The 20,622-nt window shown below is 38.0% G+C and overlaps 3 protein-coding genes and 1 pseudogene across 11 annotated transcripts; all 4 read left to right on the forward strand.

Moving 5' to 3' along the window:
- Window positions 1-107: 107 nt before the first annotated feature.
- On the forward strand, window positions 108-20,570 carry LOC9322500 (pentatricopeptide repeat-containing protein At1g63330). 9 transcript variants are annotated; one of them, XM_021034191.1, is made up of 3 exons: window positions 108-3,353; window positions 3,644-3,790; window positions 4,201-4,719. In XM_021034191.1, the coding sequence occupies exon 1, from the start codon at window positions 217-219 to the stop codon at window positions 2,086-2,088; it is 1,872 nt and encodes a 623-aa protein (XP_020889850.1). In that variant the 5' UTR covers window positions 108-216; the 3' UTR covers window positions 2,089-3,353; window positions 3,644-3,790; window positions 4,201-4,719. The 9 variants fall into 9 exon arrangements, with proteins under 9 accessions (XP_020889850.1, XP_020889853.1, XP_020889849.1 ...); XM_021034194.1 differs by having other exon boundaries at window positions 108-2,100; window positions 3,232-3,790; XM_021034189.1 differs by lacking the exons at window positions 3,644-3,790; window positions 4,201-4,719 and adding exons at window positions 6,030-7,316; window positions 12,234-12,612 and having other exon boundaries at window positions 110-1,154.
- LOC9322501 lies at window positions 7,498-10,909 on the forward strand. Its single transcript, XM_021034195.1, has 4 exons — window positions 7,498-9,092; window positions 9,188-9,993; window positions 10,072-10,189; window positions 10,267-10,909. Exons 1-2 carry the CDS (start codon window positions 8,429-8,431, stop codon window positions 9,517-9,519), a joined length of 996 nt encoding a protein of 331 aa, XP_020889854.1. The 5' UTR covers window positions 7,498-8,428; the 3' UTR covers window positions 9,520-9,993; window positions 10,072-10,189; window positions 10,267-10,909.
- LOC9322502 (pentatricopeptide repeat-containing protein At1g62670, mitochondrial) lies at window positions 10,315-12,145 on the forward strand. Its single transcript, XM_002886390.2, has 4 exons — window positions 10,315-10,744; window positions 10,851-10,858; window positions 11,032-11,805; window positions 11,945-12,145. Exons 1-3 carry the CDS (start codon window positions 10,315-10,317, stop codon window positions 11,743-11,745), a joined length of 1,152 nt encoding a protein of 383 aa, XP_002886436.2. The 3' UTR covers window positions 11,746-11,805; window positions 11,945-12,145.
- On the forward strand, window positions 15,684-17,824 carry LOC110230678 (annotated as a pseudogene).
- Window positions 20,571-20,622: the final 52 nt, after the last annotated feature.

Here is a 20,622-nt window from a genome sequence, read left to right on the forward strand (position 1 = left end):
TATGACCGTTGCTCAATAAAGTAAAAGACAAGAACCGGTTTAAAAGCGAGCAATGACCGGTTTAAGAAAACCAGCTGTAACCGAAGCGACATTGAACGGACCGACTGCTCTCGATTATAGGGTTTATTGGATTCTGCGATTTTGCTGTTTGATCTCTTCACTGACTCTCTAGTGTAGTCTCAGTTCATTTCAAGGGGGAGCCAATTTCGTAGCAAGATGATGAGATCTGTTGCGATTACGGGCATGAGATTTCTTCATCGGCGGCACACTCTGGTGAAAGGTAATCCTGGAACCGCTCCTGCTCTTTGTTGGAGACGAGCTTTTTCTGGTCACAGTTATGATTACAGAGAGAAATTGAGTAGACGAAATGATTTGAAGTTAGACGATGCTGTTGATTTGTTCTGTCAAATGGTAAAGTCTCGTCCTTTACCTTCCATTGTTGATTTCAGTAAATTGTTGAGTGCCATTGCTAAGATGAACAAGTTTGATGTTGTTATCTCACTCGGTGAGCAGATGCAGAAGTTGGGAATTTCACATAGTCTCTATACTTACAATATTTTGATAAACTGTTTTTGCCGACGCTCTCAGCTCTCTCTTGCTTTAGCTGTTCTTGGCAAGATGATGAAACTCGGTTATGAGCCCGATATTGTTACGCTTTCTTCTCTTCTCAATGGATACTGTCACGGTAAGAGGATTTCCGAGGCTGTAGCTTTGGTTGATCAAATGGTCGAAATGGGATATCAACCTAATACTGTTACATTTACAACTTTGATTCATGGGCTTTTTCTTCACAACAAAGCTTTAGAAGCAGTGGCGCTAGTTGATCAGATGGCTGTGAAAGGCTGTCAACCAAATCTGGTTACATATGGTGCTGTAGTAAATGGATTATGTAAGAGAGGTGATATTGATTTGGCTTTGAGTTTGTTGAAGAAGATGGAGAAAGGGAAAATAGAGCCAAATGTTGTAATCTACAACACAATCATCGATAGTCTCTGCAAATATAGACATGTGGATGATGCACTTAACCTGCTCAACGAAATGGTGATCAAAGGAATTAGTCCAAATGTTGTTACCTACAACTCCCTCATAAGTTGCCTTTGTAATTACGGGCGATGGAGTGATGCCTCTCGACTGCTGAGCGATATGATCGAGAGGAGAATCAACCCTAATTCAATCACTTTCAACACATTGATTGATGCGTTTGTGAAGGTGGGGAAGCTTTTAGAGGCTGAGAAATTGTACGAGGAGATGATCAAAAGGTCTATAGATCCTAATGTCATCACTTACAGTTCAATGATCAACGGGTTTTGTATGCACGATCGTCTAGACGAGGCCAAACAGATGTTTGAGTTCATGGTTAGCAAGGATTGTTACCCAAATGTAGTGACATATAATACTCTCATAAAGGGTTTTTGTAAGGCTAAGAAAGTGGTGGATGGTATGGAACTCTTTCGGAACATGTCTCAAAGAGGATTGGTTGGAAACACAGTCACTTACAACACTCTTATCCAGGGGTTATTTCAAGATGGAGATTGTGATATGGCTCAAGAACTATTCAAAGTGATGGTTTCTGATGGTTTGCCTCCAGATATTATCACATACAACTTTCTGTTAGATGGACTCTGTAAAAATGGGAAGCTAGAGAAAGCATTGGTGGTATTCGAGTATCTGCAAAAGAGTAAATTGGAACCTGATATTTGCACATATAATATTATGATTGAAGGGATGTGCAAGGCAAGGAAGGTGGAAGATGGGTGGAATTTATTTTGTAGCCTCAGCCTTAAAGGAGTGAAGCCTGATGTTATAACCTACAATACAATGATCTCAGGATTCTGTTGGAAAGGTTTAAAGGAGGAAGCAGATACCTTGTTCAAAAAAATGAAAGAAGATGGGCCTCTTCCAGATAGTGGTACTTATAATACGCTTATTAGGGCGCATCTTAGAGATGGCGACAAAGCAGCATCAGCTGAACTCATCAAAGAGATGAGGAGTTGCGGGTTTGCTGGAGATGCTTCAACCATTGGCTTGGTGACTAATATGCTGCATGATGGGAGATTGGACAAAAGCTTTCTGGACATGCTTTCTTAAAATATCCTTGAAGTGAATAAGCCTTTTTCTTACTACTTATTACTTCTCAATGCAGTCCTTATGTTCATGAATATGTTTGATTAGCTTTCTGTTATCCAGCATTATAGTTTTGGTGAACGTTTTAGGTTGTGAGTTTTTTTTTTTTCATCCAATATTGTTTATATGTTTATATTATATGTTTCATTTCAGAAGATTACATTTGTGTTTCTTTAGCTAACAAATACAACATTTTAGATATTTGGTGACATTCGGAAGAAAAGATGACAAAGCAGAGAAATCAATGATATTCTTTGAATAGAAGAATCTATCAGTTTTCCGAAGAAGATTTTTTTTTTAGTTTTCGGAGTTAGTCAATGTTTGCCTCATTTCTATGTTGTTCTTTATCTACACAGAACAATCAACTTTCATGGATACAAAAGAAAATCTTTCAAAAATGATCACGGGAAGTCGAGAAGAAAGAGATCCAGTAGAGTAACCCATCCTGGGAAATTCCGGTCATTGGAAAAAGTTTGGGATTGGTACGATGCCTTCTGAAACTTTCTTCAAAGACTGAAAGTTCCGAGATTGGGTTGCTATGTTGGATCTCTGTCTTCTCAACTTCATGTGATCATTTATGACTCACAAGCATTGAGAAATATGTGAGATACTTGAACTATTTTCTTTGATTTCATGAAAGTTATTGGTTTTTGTGTTGACCAATAACATCATATAATTGGGGCAAACATTGCCTGATATTATAGACGGATAGATTCTTTTTTTCTCCTCATAATGTCATTGGTTCTACTTTTTGTCGTCTCTTTGGTATGTTATCTAATATTCTCAATGTTGTAGTTGTTAGATTTTTTTAATCCCAAGTGGAACTGAGCCCACAATATTCCTCGTCTTCTTGAAAATAGTAATTAAATCTTAAAGATCTTTTGCTTGATCTTTTTGACTGAACACAACTGCTCGCTTGAGAAGTTTTAGTAGCAGCAACAACAGAGGATTCTCTTTGATGTAGCTATTTGTTTTCTTAGTGATGGGTTTTTGATGATACAGTTTAGTCCTTTTCCTTCCACTATTGATTTCAGTATATACGGTTGCTGTTGTGTGTAAGCTTCATGAAGATGATTGATACTATGCATTTGTGTATTTCATTGTCAGGTTAACTCAAGATCAGTGGTGAGCATCATAAGAAGCTCTTCCCTTCATGAAGATCTCAGACTTTTGTTTGGCATATGATTGATTGTTCTACTGTAGATTTGGTGTTAACCACACTTGGTTGGGTATTTCCTTCTCGGTTCTATTTCCTGTACACAAAATTTTCTGAATCTGGTTCTTATAGAAATATAAATGAAACATGTAAACCAGCTTGAGTTTGGTAAATATTAGGATAGTGTTTCTTCTGTTTTTTTTGGTGCAATGTCAAGGAGATAATACCGTGAATGACACTCTTTTGGACACTTTTTAGTTTGGTAACAGTCTAAAAGTTGAGGGGAGGTTCTAAGGTGGTAGCATTGCGTTGAATTGACTGAGCAAGTTGGTATTGATGTCTTCAATCATGACGCTGTGCCAGGTTACTTTTGGAAGATAGATTGGTTGGAGAAGAAGGAGAAAGAGCTGTCTGATTTGGCCAGTCTCCTATGAGTTTACATTCTATTCTTCTCAGAACAAGACCTGAACGTTTCAGACAATTAGCTTCTACTTGTTTTTCAACTTTTAGGTTAATCTCTTCTTACTCTATATAAAAATATCTAACCAATTCCTTTATTAATCATGAACTCTCATCATTCACCATCACAGGGAACCAAGGTTCATCATTTTATAGCCTCTCTTTCTAGATTTGTTTGACTTCATGGAAATTATAAAGGTTGACTTCAGAATAAGATTAGAATATGCAGTTTTGTTCTGAGTTCTCCAAAACCATCTGTTCTTTGTTTTTTTTTTTGGTTAGGCTGGATTCAATTAGTGAAGACTCACATATAATTCTGACTGGATGTTCTATGGTTTTAGCTATAGTTTTACATTCATGTTTTTAAATCTGAGTGTGTTAGAGAAATAGTCACTTTGTACATTGGATGAAGTTTGTAACGGATACAAATCCTTGAATGACAAAATCCTTTTTGTGTGCAGATTTTGGCGGAGATTCATTGGAAGCTGTTTCTGAGGTAAAATTGAGAAGATGATAAATAGTATCTTGTCAAAGCAATGAATAGTACATTGTACAAGATGCATTCGAGCAATAAATGAGTTTGCATGCCCTCGTGGCTTTGTTCTTCCAACCATTTTTGTTTGTCATCATCTGATACCCTCACCCAAACTCATTTATTGCTCGCATTCGTTTGTACAATGTACAAACTCAATTGAGAACGGTAAATCCTCGTACTGCCCCCTCCATTGTTTAGTCTTTGCAGTTTCCGATATTGGATGGAGAAGAAGGATAAAGAGCTGTGTCTCTGGTTTGGCCAGGCGCCTATATATTGGTTTTCGTCTTTCAGATTCTTTGTACTATTCACAATGGAGACAAGAGTATATATGCTTTAGAATTAGGCCTTTTTCTTGTGTCACAAATTTGAGTTGTATGCGTAAAGACACATCTACTAATGAAAGTTCATTGTCCGGTTTATCTAGACCGGAGTGATTCAATTGAAATCTTGAGAAGGTAATCCTGGAACTGTTCCTGCTCTTTGCTGTTTCCGTTGCTAGAGACGGTCATATGATTATTTAGTAGAAACGTGTAACTAACTGGATTTGAAGTTAGAGCTTTTGCTGCTTTTAAATTATAAAAGAACGCAGAGTGAACCGGTCGGTTAGTAAAACTGGAAATGATATGATATAATCCTGACCGTCAAATCCCAAAAATGATCCAACGGCCATAAAACTGAAATCAGTCACTCACTCCTCGTGACTGTCTTTTTTGGTAGACCGAAGTTAAAAACTTGAGATTTGCTCATCGGAGCAATTAGATTTGGAGTCTGAAACCTCAATCAGCTGAAGATGAGGAGATTGTTTGCGATTGCGTCGATGGGAAAGAGATTTGCTCATCGGAGTCTTCTTCTTAAAGGTAAACTTGGAACTGCTCCTTCTTCGTTTAGCCATTGCAGTTTCTGGGTACGAGCTTTTTCTGGTGGCGGTGATGATTACAGAGAGATATTGAGTAGAAATAGGATATTACAGGATCTGAAGTTAGATCATGCGATTGGTTTGTTCGTTGAGATGGTAAAGTCTCGTCCTTTACCATCCATTGTTGAGTTCAATAAATTGTTGAGTGCTATTGCTAAGCTGAAGAAGTTCGATGTTGTCATCTCTCTGGGCGAGCAGATGCAAAACTTGGGAATCTCACATAGTCTCTATACTTACAATATTCTCATAAACTGTTTTTGCCGACGGTCTCAGCTCTCTCTTGCTTTAGCTGTTCTTGGAAAGATGATGAAACTCGGCTATGAGCCAAGTATTGTCACGCTTTCTTCTCTTCTCAATGGGTACTGTCATGGTAAGAGGATATCCGAGGCTGTAGCTTTGGTTGATCAAATGGTCGAAATGGGATATCAACCTAATACCGTCACATTTACAACTTTGATTCATGGGCTTTTTCTCCACAACAAAGCTTCCGAAGCTGTGGCGCTAGTTGATCGGATGGCTGTGAAAGGCTGTCAACCAAATCTGGTTACATATGGTGCTGTAGTAAATGGATTATGTAAGAGAGGTGATATTGATTTGGCTTTGAGTTTGTTGAAAAAGATGGAGAAAGGAAAAATAGAGCCAAATGTTGTAATCTACAACACAGTTATCGATGGTCTCTGCAAATACAAACATGTGAATGATGCACGCAACCTATTCAATGAAATGGAGAACAAAGGAATTAGACCAGATGTTTTTACCTATAACTCCCTCATAAGCTGCCTTTGTAATTACGGAAGATGGAGTGATGCCTCTCGACTGCTGACCGATATGATCGAGAGGAGAATCAACCCCGATGTAGTTACTTTTAATGCACTGATCGATGCGTTTGTGAAAGAAGGGAAGTTTATAGAGGCGGACAAATTATATGAGGAGATGATCCGAAGGTCATTAGATCCTGATATTTTCACCTACAATTCTTTGATCAATGGGTTTTGTATGCGTCATCGCCTAGACGAGGCCAAGCAGATGTTTGAGTTCATGGTTAGCAAGGACTGTTTCCCAAATGTAGTGACTTATACTACTCTTATAAATGGATTTTGCAAGTCTAAGAAGGTAGAAGATGGTATGGAACTCTTCTGGGAGATGTCTCAAAGAGGATTGGTTCGAGACACAATCGTTTACACTACTCTCATCCAAGGGTTTTTTCAAGCTGGAGATTGTGATAATGCCCAGAAAATATTCAAACAGATGGTTTCTGATGGTGTGCATCCCAATATCATGACATACACCATTTTGTTAGATGGACTTTGTAGTAACGGGAAGCTAGAAAAAGCTTTGTTCATATTCAAGGATTTGCAAAAGAGTGAAATTGAACTTGATACTTACATATATACTACCATGATTGAAGGGATGTGCAAGGCTGGGAAGGTGGAAGATGGATGGGATCTATTTTGCAGCCTCGACCTTAGAGGAGTGAAGCCTAGTGTTGTAACCTACACTTCAATGATCTCAGGATTTTGTAGGAAAGATTTAAAGGAGGAAGCAAATGCCTTGTTCAATAAAATGAAAGAAAACGGGCCTTGTTCCAATAGTGGTACGTATAATACGCTGATTAGGGCACGCCTTAGAGATGGTGACAAAGCGGCATCGGCTGAACTCATCAACGAAATGAGGAGTTGCGGGTTTGCTGGAGATGCTTCAACGATAAGTATGGTGATTAATATGTTGCATGATGGGAGATTGGACAAAAGCTATCTGGACATGCTTTCTTGAAACAGTCAATCCTCGAGAAACGAATTGCAGAGCGACCATCTTCCCTTGTGAATGCATGCTTCTGTGAGGTTTATCGACCTTTTCTATACTGCTGTTCTTGTGTTTACTTCTCGACCCAGTTTCATGTTAAATCTGTTGTGGTTGTTGAGTGAGTTTTATGGACTCGACTGGTACTGCTCTTTCTTATGCTCCTATTAGGTTGACACAAGAATATTTTCATAGTTTAGAAGTTGTCTACATACTTGTACGAGAGACCCTTTTGGTTTGGTTTGAATTGAGGTATATGCATGGCTTGTCTGATACATTTAGCCTAAGTTTGTTTTTCTTGTGTTTACTTCTCGACCGAGTTTCATGTTAAATTCGTTGGTAATTTTGTGACAAAAATACCCTTCTCAACGGGATTGTGACAAAAATTCGTTGGTAATGTTATGAACTCTTCTCGACGAAACAATGGCTGGAAAGCCACTTTCAGGAAAAAAATTGCTGGAATGCCACCCTTCAATTTTCGTTTTATTTTTGATTTTTTTTTAAAATCAAAATATATGGTAAAAGTCCAAAAACTCTTGACCTAAACCATAAATTACGTTCTCTTGCCATTTCTTTTGCTAACCCATATATTCTCCACATAATTGTCACGCTTCTTCTTCCTCTGGATTTTTTCTTCTCCTCTTCTTCTCCACCATCATCATCAACGCCATAGACCTCTTCTTCTGGATTTTTTGAATCTTTGATCTCAGATCTCTTCTTCTCCATCATCATAAACCAGATCCCAGATCCCAGATCCCAGATCTCTTCTTTTTCTCATGGATCTCTCTTCTCTCTCTTCGCTCTTTTGATCGATCTTTGTCCTTGTCTTCGTTTCCATCACCATAGTTTATGCTCAGATTTGCAAATCAGATATCCAACAACAATCTTGATCTAGATCTCTCCAAATTGGCTTTGTAATGCACGGGTAAGAAAAATCGGTTCACAAACTTCGACGAGGAAGGTTGACGGCGGATCATCGGCGACGACGACGGTGAATAAAACAAGAGGAGACGAATTAGTGAGTGTGACGGCGCTAGGGTTTAGAATTACAATTTTTCGCTTTAGTTGTACCAAGGTGTACCTATTTATATGTCAGTTATACCAATTGTATCAATTGTACTATTATTTTAACTAATACCATTTGTACTAGTTGTTCAATTATCTCTCAGTTATACTAGTTGTATCACTTGTCATATTATCCCTTATCTGTACCAGTTGTACTATTATCTCTTAGTTGTACCAATCGTCTGTTATTTCATTAAGGGTAATTTGAGAATATCACATTTACAGTGGCACTCAGATTACAAAATAGCATGCCTGATTCGTTTTTTCCATTTAGTGGCAAACTAGCATCGGACTCCTTCTCGACCGAGTTTCATGTTAAAAGTGACAAAAATACCCTCAAGAAAAAAAGGCTGAACTTACAGCTGCTGTTCAAATGACGCCACCACCTCCTGAATTTGAAGATTATGATGATGGGGAAGAAGAGAAGGATTATGAGCCAAAAAACAAAGGCGGTCTTTCTCAGCGCAAAAAGGCACGACACAAAGGTCCACTTGACAGGTTCATAACTTCTCCACCTCCAAATTTATTGAATGCTAGAAAAGAAAGGAAAGGAATTTTTGGAGCTTGTGATAAGGAGCTAAGGGAGAAGACTTGTAGAGGTATTGCGAGGTTTTTCTATGATTTTGGTCTTGCATTCAACGCTGCCACTTTAGACAGTTTTAAAGAGATGCTTGAATTGGTTGGACAGTATGGTCCAGGATTAAAGCCACCAACCATGCATGAGCTTAGAGTTCTTTTACTTAAGAAAGAAGTAGACGGTACTAAAAGCCAAATAGTGGAGTACAAGAAAGAGTGGGCTTCTAAAGGGTGTTCACTCATGTCGGATGGATGGCGCGATTCAGTTGTTCAAAAAGATTTAGTTAACTTTCTTGTCAACTCTCCAAAGGGATCTGTTTTCGTGAGATCTCTAGATGTATCAGAAGTCGTCAAAGATGCCAACTTGTTCTTTGATTTGCTTGATAAGATGGTTGATGAGGTTGGGGAGGAAAACGTCGTCCAAGTAGTCACGGACAATGCATCAAACTACGTGAAAGCCGGTAAAATATATATTTGATCTCTTTAAGTTTTAGTAAGTATTGAATTTATTTTATATATTAACTCTAATTTCTTTCTTGGTAAATATAAAATTCAGGGGAGTTGCTCGAAGCGAAACGACCACATCTTTATTGGACTCCATGTGCTGCTCACTGTATCGATTTAATGCTAGAAGACATTGGTAAAATCTCATATGTGAAGAGTGCACTACAGAAGTGCATATTCATAAATGGCTATATTTATAGTCATATTCCTCTACTGAACATGATGAGGAAGTTCACAGGTGGAAGGAATTTGCATAGGCCGGCGATCACAAGATTTGCAACCTCTTTCATCACGCTTGCACAGTTTCACAGGCTGAAGGACAACTTGAGAAAGATGGTTCATTATGATGAATGGAATGCCTCGAAGTGGCCAAAAGAAGCTTGAGGGAAGAAAATAAAATCATTTTTTTTGCAAGAAAGCTTCTGGAAGAATGTTTTACATGCTCTGAAGTTGGGAGGTCCTCTTATACAAGTTCTTCGAATGGTTGATGGAGAGAAAAAACCTCCTATGGGATACATATATGCAGCCATGGATCGAGCTAAGGAGAAAATTATGCAGAGTTTCACTATGAGAGACGAAAACTACAAAACGGCGTTTCAGATCATTGATAGAAGATGGGAATGTCAACTTCATAGGCCTTTGCATGCAGCTGGCTACTATCTAAACCTGAATTTCATTATTCAAATGAAGACATAGGTTGTGAGGAAGTCTTGAAAGGTTTTTATGCTTGCATTGAAAGGTTGACTCCGACAATTGAGATTCAAGATAAGATAATAGCCGAGTTGGATGCATTTAAAAATGCTACGGGTCTCTTTGGTATTCCAATGGCAATAAGGCTGAGAAAATCACAATCACCATGTATAACTCTCAAGTCTGACATCTTCGTTTTCATAATTTAATCTTGGATAAAAACTTACGATAATTTCACTTTAATAGCTGAATGGTGGTCTTCTTATGGATCTTCAACTCCAAACCTCCAGAAGTTTGCCATAAAAGTTCTTAGCCTCACTTGTAGTGCTACCGGTTGTGAGAGGAATTGGATTGTTTTCAACTAGTAAGTAACCTTAATTCGATTATTTACTTTAATTAAATTATGCATAAAACACAGCTTCTAATCTTCTCTTCTAACAGCTTCATACCAAAAGAAGGAACATATTGAATCAATCTCAGTTGAACGACATGGTATTTGTGAAATACAATCGCGCTCTACAACGTCGATACAAGAGAAAAGACACCGTCGATCCTATTGTGTTGGATGAAATTGATGAATGCAATGAGTGGCTGACTGGGACAATGGAATCTGATAATGAAGATGATCTTGTGTTTGAAGATGATAACTTGACATGGAATGTAGTTGGCGAGGCCGTAGGTGCTAATGATCCTTATTATGCAACTAGATCGGCTGCTGCTTCAAGTAGATTTGAAAAAGGAAAAGGCGTTGCTACTGATTCTGGTGGACATGGACGTTCCAAAGCATCTCGCAGGCCACCATCTACTTCTAGTCCTATGACTTTGGTTGATGATGATGACGAGATGGAAGAGGATTTCATTGGACCAGAGTATGAGGATACGCTTTTGGACAATGATGATTATGAGTATGATGATTCTGGTTTTTAGATTATTAATGGTTTAAAAACCATTGTGTTTGCTACTTTGCTTTTATATCTATGTGTTTGCTACTTTGCTATTATTCTACTTGTTGTGGATTGGATTAGATTGTTTTGTAGTATTTTATTTGGGATTTCTAAAGTTTAAGAAGGAAATAAGTCTGTTACATTTTTGTTTTCAAATTGATGTGCCTCGTGTCTAAGTGGCGCTGCGCCTTATGCGCCATGGCCCATGGCTCCATAAGAGGACATTAGTGCCACGGTGCGCTTTGCGCCATTTAAAACTCAGGTAGTGACATATAGCACTCTCATAAAAGGATTTTGCAAGCCTAAGAGAGTAGAGGATGCTCTTGAACTCTTTCGGAACATGTCTCAAAGAGGATTGGTTGGAAACACAGTCACTTACAACACTCTTATCCAGGGGTTATTTCAAGATGGGGATTGTGATATGGCTCAAGAACTATTCAAAGTGATGGTTTCTGATGGGGATGGTGTGCCTCCCAATATCATGACATACAACATTCTGTTAAATGGACTTTGTAAAAATGGGAAGCTAGAAAAAGCATTGGTGGTATTCGAGTATCTGCAAAAGAGTAAATTGGAACATGATATTTGCACATATAATATTATGATTGAAGGGATGTGCAAGGCAAGGAAGGTGGAAGATGGGTGGAATTTATTTTGTAGCCTCAGCCTTAAAGGAGTGAAGCCTGATGTTATAACCTACAATACAATGATCTCAGGATTCTGTTGGGAAGGTTTAAAGGAGGAAGCAGATACCTTGTTCAAAAAAATGAAAGAAGATGGGCCTCTTCCAGATAGTGGTACTTACAATACGCTTATTAGGACGCATCTTAGAGATGGTGACAAAGCAGCATCAGCTGAAATCATCAAAGAGATGAGGAGTTGCGAGTTTGCTGGAGATGCTTCAACCATTGGCTTGGTGACTAATATGCTGGATGATGGGAGATTGGACAAAAGCTTTCTGGACATGCTTTCTTAAAACAGTTTATCCTCGAGAGAAGAGGAGCGGTAGTGCAACAGTCTTCCCTTCAAAGCACAGGTGAGGTGAATCAAGTATTTATGTTGCTTTCTAGTGATTACTTCTCTGTCTTCGTGTTACCTGTGTATATTTGGTTGCTGGTGTGACGTGTGTGTAAGCTTCATGTAGGTGACTGAAACTGTGCTTGTGATGATTTTAGTGTTAGGTAAAACAAGATCATCAGAAGAAGCTATTCTCTTCAAGAAGATCTCAGACTTGGTTTGGTGTATTTATTGTTTTGGTTTAGATTTTGATTTTAGCTAAATGTAGGTGACAAATTCTTAGTTTGAACTCTGAAAGATTGTTTAGACAAATGTTTAGTTTCGTTGGGTTCAAATAAAGAACTTGGTTTGGTTTCTCATTCTCGGTTCTGTTTTTTTTGTACACAAAGATTCTGAATTTGTTTCTTCATTACATGAAAAATGAGTTACCTCCAACGCCAGCTAAAGGTAAACTATTGCTAAAACCAAATCTGAACGTCTCTGATCTTATAATTTCAGGAACTTGGCCATTAGGACCAAATAAAAATTCATCAGGAGGACACATATTTGAAGGGGAACATACAAAGTGAGATCAGGCTACCATTTGCAACGTGAGAGCTCTCTCAAGCTAACCTGCCAATACAACAATAATCTTCAGATAGAAAGTAGCACAAGCATGAAGAATCTGTTTCATCTTGTTTTGCTAGTGCAGTTTTCTGCATAAGGGTCATTCAGTTGGCGGTATCTTCACTTGTAGCTTGCTTCAAAATATTTAATCTCTTAACATAATGTAACATTGGCTGGAGAATATGGAAAATGCGCAATGATCTTTTGTTCCAAGATTCAAGATAGTCTATCCTAGAATCAAAACTTTCACAGAAAAGCTTCTTGGGCTTGTCTGAATCAAAATGCATAGGCATAGGCTGATCAAAACAAGGAAAAGTATACTAAAACAACTTCATCTATATTTCCAACCTCTTGCTCTCTTGAAGCTGAAGCTATTGCAACTCAGTCCTCATGTTACTTGTGTGTATGTTTAATTGCTGTTGTGTGTAAGTTTCATGAAGGTGACTGATATTTTATTGTTATGTTAGTACAAGATCAATATAATGAGTATCAGAAGAAGCTATTCCCTACAAGAAGATCTCAGACATGGTTTGCTGTGATTATTGTTTTGGTATAGGTTTAGTGTTTTAGTCAAATTCTTAATTAATTTAGGGAATGAAACTCTTTTGGACACTTTTGTTGAGTTTAGAGGAATAAAACTCAAATGACTTCTAAATTTCCAGTTAAGATTGGTAAAACCGAATTAGAGGATGTGTGAAATGTTCCTTAGCTTATAACCTGCAACAACTTTTTGCATTCTCTGATCTTCGAACATATATATATGTAATTCAGTTAACAGGAATCACTAAGATTGGTGGTTAAGGAAAATATTTGGAGAATGTTGCAGAATCCAATATCTCTTCTTACCATAGAATAAAAAACACATATGCACAGTTTAAATCATTTTGAACTACCGTGTCCTGTGAATTGAACCTCAGCTAAACCATAATGAGTACTTAATTTGTTGTCCATTAACTAACGGAGAGCAATATAAAATGCTACAAAAACACAGCTGGTTTGATCATAATGTTCTCGGATACTGTTTTTCTGAGATGCTTCCCCTTACCGAACTAAACTTCATGCCAAAGATGGTTGATTCTGGTAATGCAGAAGTTTAGCTGCTCCTGTTGTTCACCATGATGAAGAAGATGAGCTTGTGGTGCCTGTGTGGGATGAACGTTCTGGCTCCAACACTCCTCCTCATCATGTTTCTAACAGTAGCTCTGACAGTTCAGCAATCTCTTCCTCCTCCCTAATATCTCCACCTCCTCAACCTGTTTCCCCACATTTCCGAGGTGATGAGTTTGGTGCGGGTCGTCAGCCTTCCAGGTTTGAAGATTCATGTCAAATATTATAGAATCTATAAAATACTTTATTGAGTTGTCTCTCATATGAAAATATAAGATACATATATATAGTGTTAACATTAACATAATGTTAACACCCACATAATGTAAACTTTCCTAAACATATAAGTAAATAACTTGTACAAGAAGTAATATAGAGATCTAGAATATTCTTCGGTTTAGGCTTCACGGGCTTCACTTCATAATGGACTTTAACGGTCCATATTACTTGGTCCGCAAGATACACATCTTGCTTATCTCCAATACTCCCCCGCACGACAAAGGTGGGATGCGAAACGCAAAATATGCAACCACAAAGCGGAACACCTATGTCGTGGACATCATGTCGAGGACGGACAAATCATGTCAACTGTCTCCTCAGGTATAAACTTCAATTTTCAAAAGAGGATGGAACTTCAGCTCGTCTTTGGTCTTAGTAAAAGGGAATAACAATATTCCGTGGGCGCAAATCCTGCAACTCCACAAATAATCGTCCTATCTCGGACAGTCCACAAACCGGACTAAAAAATAGCCTAAAACATGAGTGTTCCAATAAACTCCCCCGTAATATGAGAAATCAAAACTCACATTAAAAAAATGAGATATTCTAAACTCAAGAATAAATCTCATAAATAAACAACTACTTGTGAAATCCCAAACCCTTAAAACATAATAATTCCTCAAAGATCTCTAATTCTTGTGCTAAACCAAATCATAAACTCAAAATAAACCTAAAACACTAACTTAGAATAAAAGAAATATAAAACTCTCATGTGGACGTCAAAGCAAACTTTGCTTCACGTCATCATCCGGATCGTCTTCGTCACCACCGTCTTCGATGGCTTCACATCCCATGGTTATTGTGACCACAAGATTTTTAATGCGGAAGCGTTTAATTCAGATCCACAAGGATCGACTGCTCTGATACCATGTCAAATATTATAGAATCTATAAAATACTTTATTGAGTTCTCTCTCATATGAAAATATAAGATACATATATATAGTGTTAACATTAACATAATGTTAACACCCACATAATGTAAACTTTCCTAAACATATAAGTAAATAACTTGTACAAGAAGTAATATAGAGATCTAGAATATTCTTCGGTTTAGGCTTCACGGGCTTCACTTCATAATGGACTTTAACGGTCCATATTACTTGGTCCGCAAGATACACATCTTGCTTATCTCCAATAATTCAAGTTCCTCTTCTATGCATCATTCTCCAGGTTCCTCCTCTGTTCATCGAGCTAAAGGGAAAGCAAGGTATGAGATATGTGAATGTTCTACTCGTAAGAAAGGAAAAAGGATTGATCTTAACTCTGAGAGAAACATTAGACAGTGTTGTAAAGACAAGGGGGTTCCGTTTTACCCAGTGGATGGTCAACTTCCCTAGTTTGTTTTCAGACACTTAACACAATCAGAGCATAATTTACCCTTATTGATGAGGACATCATGTCATCATCACTTATGCTCTGGTTTCTGCTGCTTTTTGGGGTAAGTCTTACCTTAGTTTTTAGGAAATAAAGGACCTACTTCAGGTCAAACAAGTGGATGATGAAGGAGAACTTTTTGGACATCATTCTGGTTTAAACTGATGTTAATTGCGCAAAGAGAAGGTTCAGTTTCACAGGTTGGAAGGCTTTCAATGACTTTTTGGAAACTTTCTACTGCTAATCATGGCTGGTATGAAGATGGTGAACAAGCAGCAAGCATAATGCAAGCTTATGTTGGATGCGATAAGATCAACTTCAAGCTACAACGCTTCAATATTTGGTCTTATTGAGAATTGTTATGAGCTTGCTAATACCAAGTTACCATTTTGTTGCTACTCTTTAGTTTTAGAATGTGTTGTATGTTACTTATGTTTTGTAGTTTGTATATGTTTGTTATACCCTGTATTTGGCTTTCCTCCTTGGTTTCTCCAATGATAAGTGATGGTGATGCAGTTTCAATGTAGTATATACTTAAAGGAAAAAAAAAAAAAAAAAAGACGACTAAAAATAAAAGGAGCAATGACCGGTTTAAGAAAACCAGCTGTAACCGAATCGACATTGAACCGACCGACTGCTATCGATTATAGGGCTTATTGGATTCTGCGATCTCTTTTGCTGTCTGATCTCTCTTCACTCACTCTCTAGTTTAGTAGTCTCCTCAATTCATTTCAAGGGGAAGCCATTTTCGAAGCAATCAAGAAGATGATGAAATCTGTTGCGATTACGGGCATGAGATTTCTTCATCGGCACACTCTGGTGAGAGGTAATTCTGGAACCGCTCCTGCTCTTTGCGGTTTTCGTTACTCAGGACGAGGTTTTGCTGCTGCTAGTTATGATTACAGAGAGAAATTGAGTAGACGAAATGATTTAAAGTTAGATGATGCGATTCGTTTGTTCGGTGACATGGTCAATTCTCGTCCTTTACCTTCCATTGTTGAGTTCAATCAATTGTTGAGTGCCATTGCTAAGCTGAAGAAGTTCGATGTTGTCATCTCTCTCGGCGAGCAGATGCAAAATTTGGTAATTGCTCATGATCTCTTTACTTACAGTATTTTCATTAACTGTTTCTGCCGACGGTCTCAGCTCTCTCTTGCTTTAGCTACTCTTGGCAAGATGATGAAACTCGGCTATGAGCCCGATATTGTCACACTTTCTTCTCTTCTCAATGGGTACTGTCACGGTAAGAGGATCTCCGAGGCTGTAGCTTTGGTTGATCAAATGGTAGAAATGGGATATCAACCTAATACCGTCACATTTACAACTTTGATTCATGGTCTTTTTCTCCACAACAAAGCTTCAGAAGCAGTGGCGCTAGTTGATCGGATGGCTGTGAAAGGCTGTCAACCAAATCTGGTTACATATGGTGCTGTAGTAAATGGATTATGTAAGAGAGGTGATATTGATTTGGCTTTGAGTTTGTTGAAGAAGATGGAGAAAGGGAAAATAGAGCCAAATGTTGTAATCTACAACACAGTTATCGATGGTCTCTGCAAATACAAACATGTGAATGATGCACGCAACCTATTCAATGAAATGGAGAACAAAGGAATTAGACCAGATGTTTTTACCTATAACTCCCTCCTAAGCTGCCTTTGTAATTACGGAAGATGGAGTGATGCCTCTCGACTGCTGAGCGATATGATCAAGAGGAGAATCAACCCCGATGTAGTTACTTTTAGTGCACTGATCGATGCGTTTGTGAAAGAAGGGAAGTTTGTAGAGGCGGACAAATTATATGAGGAGATGATCTGGAGGTCATTAGATCCTGATATTTTCACCTACAATTCTTTGATCAATGGGTTTTGTATGCGTCATCGCCTAGACGAGGCCAAGCAGATGTTTGAGTTCATGGTTAGCAAGGACTGTTTCCCAAATGTAGTGACTTATACTACTCTTATAAATGGATTTTGCAAGTCTAAGAAGGTAGAAGATGGTATGGAACTCTTCCGGGAGATGTGTCAAAGAGGATTGGTTGGAGACACAATCGTTTACACTACTCTGATCCAAGGGTTTTTTCAAGCTGGAGATTGTGATAATGCCCAAAAAATATTCAAACAGATGGTTTCTGATGGTGTGCCTCCAAATATCATGACATACAACATTCTGTTAGATGGACTTTGTAAAAACGGGAAGCTAGAGAAAGCATTGGTGGTTTTCGAGTATATGCAAAAGAGTAAAATGGAACTTAATATTAGTACATATAGTATCATCATTCATGGGATGTGTAAGGCTGGGAAGGTGGAAGAAGGGTGGGATTTATTTTGTAGCCTCAGCCTTAAAGGAGTGGAGCCCGATGTTATAATTTAAAATACAATGATCTCAGGATTTTGTAGGAAAGGTTTAAAGGAAGAAGCGGATGCCTTGTTCAGAAAAATGAAAGAAGATGAGCCTCTTCCAGATAGCGGTATATATAATATACTGATCAGGACGCGCCTTAGAGATGGTGACAAAACCGCATCAGCTAAACTCATCAAAGAAATGAGGAGTTGCGGGTTTGCTGGAGAAGCTTCAACTGTTGGCTTGGTCAGTGGTCACTAATATGTTGCATGATGGGAGATTGGAGAAAAGCTTTCTGGAAATGCTTTCTTAAAGACATCTTTGAGGTGAATCGGATTTTTATTTTACTTTTCTATTGACTAGTTCTTCTCAGTGCTGTCCTTATGTTCTCATGTTTACATTTAGAAATAGATATGTGTATATTCGGTTGTTGTTGTGTCTAAGCTTCATGAATATGACTAGGGCTGGGCATTCGGGTATGCGGGTCGGGTTCGGGTAAAACCCGATCGGGTACGGGTCTTTCGGGTAGAGGAGTTTAGGACCCAATAGGGTAAATCTAAAATATCGGTTCGGTTTCGGTTCGGATCTAATCGGGTTCGGGTCGGTTCGGGTTTAGATTTTTAGAACCGCTAAATACCCAAAAAAATCGGGTACCCATCGGGTTCAGGTATTTTATACCCAAATACCCAAAATTTTACCAAATACCCGAATTTTATCCGCAATTTTACTATAATATCCAAGTTTCACCCAAAAATTTATCCGAATAACCGGAATTTTGTCCAAATATTTAAAAAATTTACAAGCATCTCGCGTATAAATATATTTTGTCTTAAATATTTAAATATAAGTGCATTTAATTTTTGGTAATTATTCTCGGATATTTAGATATAAATGTATTTAGCTCAAATATTACTTTTTATATATGTATAAGTATATGTAATTTCGGGTAATCGGGTACCCGTTCGGATATCGGGTTCGGATCGGGTTTTACCGTATACCCACGGGTACGACAATACAAGATCCAATAGGGTAAATAGCTAATACCCGTACCCACCCCGAACCGGTTTTTTCGGGTCGGTTTCGGTTCGGGTACTCGGGTACGGTTTTTTTGCCCAGGCCTAAATATGACTGATACTGTTCTTTGTTATTTTAGGCGTGAAATTCTTGTGAATGCAAAAAGGCTTTTTAACTCATATTGAATCTGCTTAGCATATGGTTACAACTGTTTTGGGGATCTTGTAGGAGATGAAAAAAAAAGCTCACAAAATTCAATTGTGGATTTCTGTGAAAAGAAGAGCTCATTAAGAATGGAGATTTGCCGCTGCTTCCAGAGACTGGCATATCGCCAACTTCGTTATTTCGAGGTAATGAAGTCCGTACTGCTAAACTCTTACACTTTATTCCATCCTAAAACTTCCCATTATATAGGGTACATGTCTAACCGGCGAAAAAATAAAGGTACATGTCTAACCAAAATCACAACATAAAAAATACAAGGAAGCAACGTTCAAAGCCAAACTCCAGGATATCTATCTAATCATAACAAAATATTGTAAAATTTTATAATTGTTCTCTAGCTAGCACCGCTTACTAGAATATTCGAGATTTCATATCTCAGCTCACTTGAGCACCTGATCTGATTTTGAACTCCCCACAGACACGGTTTTCTCCTCGTCCTTGAGCCAATGTTATCCTCTTAACATAAGTATAACGCACATTCTTTGCTCATATGATCATTCAGATTACTGGATTAATGATTCCTTTGATTTTATGTTAATGGTGTGTGACCTGACCTATATAACGTAGTGTTCTGAATTTGATCTACGATCAATTTTTCAACAAATGAAGCAAGTAACTGAAGTTTTGATTTGATTTCCAATGTCTGAGTCTCTTTTGATAACAAACATTGATTGCAGTTTTGGTGATTCAAGGTTTGTTATGTTCGAGAATGCATTTTCGTATGACGTTTCATGTTTTTGACCAGGAGAGGTGTTATATGTACATGAAAGGCTCTGTTACATTCAGAGAATAGCTAATGGAGAATACTTGTCTCGTGTTACTGAAATAGTATTATGCAGGTCAGTTGTCTTTTTTCGTGTCTGAATCTTTCTTTCTTGTTTTGGTTAAGGGTTGTACAAAGGCAGTGCCTCTAATAAAACATTCAGAGAATTTCTGTTTTTGTCTAAATCTTTCTTATTCGCTTTCTCCTTTTCATTTTCTCTCGAGTCTCTGTGCGTGTGTCATCTTTAGCTTAAAAAGTGTATTTGATTTCTATCTTTTTGTGACTCATGGACTTCCGCTGAATAGCCAACCATTTCCGAGCTTGATCGCGCACTTCTCTTGCTTTCCCTCTACAGAATTGCAGCTTTGGTTTGGTTGTTGACAAATCTTTGGTTTTTCTTTATGTGTGTTTTTTTTCTTGCAGTGATGTGCACATGATATTTGCACATATAATATTATGATTGAAGGGATGTGCAAGCCAGGGAAGGTGGAAGATGGGTGGAATTTATTTTGTAGCCTCAGCCTTAAAGGAGTGAGGCCTGATGTTATAACCTACAATACAATGATCTTAGGATTTTGTAGGAAAGGTTTAAAGGAGGAGGCATATACCTTGTTCAGAAAAATGAAAGAAGACGGGCCTCTTCCAAATAGTGGTACTTATAATACGCTTATTAGGGCGCATCTTAGAGATGGTGACAAAGCAGCATCAGCTGAACTCATTAAAGAGATGAGGAGTTGTGGGTTTGCTGGAGATGCTTCAACCATTGGCTTGGTGACTAATATGCTGCATGATGGGAGATTGGACAAAAGCTTTCTGGACATGCTTTCCTAAATCAGTTTCATCATCCGCTAGAGAAGGTGTATAATAGATCAACCATCTTTCCTTTAAAGCATCTATGAGATGAATCGAATCTTTGTATTGCTTTTCTTGGGATTACTTCTCGATGTAGTTAGGTGTGTTTACGTTTTCATGTTAAAGTTGTTGTGTGTAACTGCTTCATGGACAAGACTGGTACTACTCTTTGTCAATTCCTTAATAGGTTGCAAACACAAGATCAGTGATGAAAGTCTTCAATATGCTTATCTACGTTCGAGAGATCTTTTTGGTTGGGAATTTAGATAAATGT

Source organism: Arabidopsis lyrata (assembly GCF_000004255.2).
Source record: "Arabidopsis lyrata subsp. lyrata unplaced genomic scaffold ARALYscaffold_2, whole genome shotgun sequence".
NCBI classification, from domain to species: domain Eukaryota; kingdom Viridiplantae; phylum Streptophyta; class Magnoliopsida; order Brassicales; family Brassicaceae; genus Arabidopsis; species Arabidopsis lyrata.

Coding starts and splice junctions, on each gene's coding strand:
- LOC9322502 (XM_002886390.2), top strand. CDS start 10,315: ATGGTATTTGTGAAATACAATCGCGCTCTACAACGTCGATACAAGAGA.
- LOC9322501 (XM_021034195.1), top strand. CDS start 8,429: ATGACGCCACCACCTCCTGAATTTGAAGATTATGATGATGGGGAAGAA. Junction 9,093..9,187: donor ATCAAACTACGTGAAAGCCG/GTAAAATATATA, acceptor TATAAAATTCAG/GGGAGTTGCTCGAAGCGAAA.
- LOC9322500 (XM_021034186.1), top strand. CDS start 5,065: ATGAGGAGATTGTTTGCGATTGCGTCGATGGGAAAGAGATTTGCTCAT.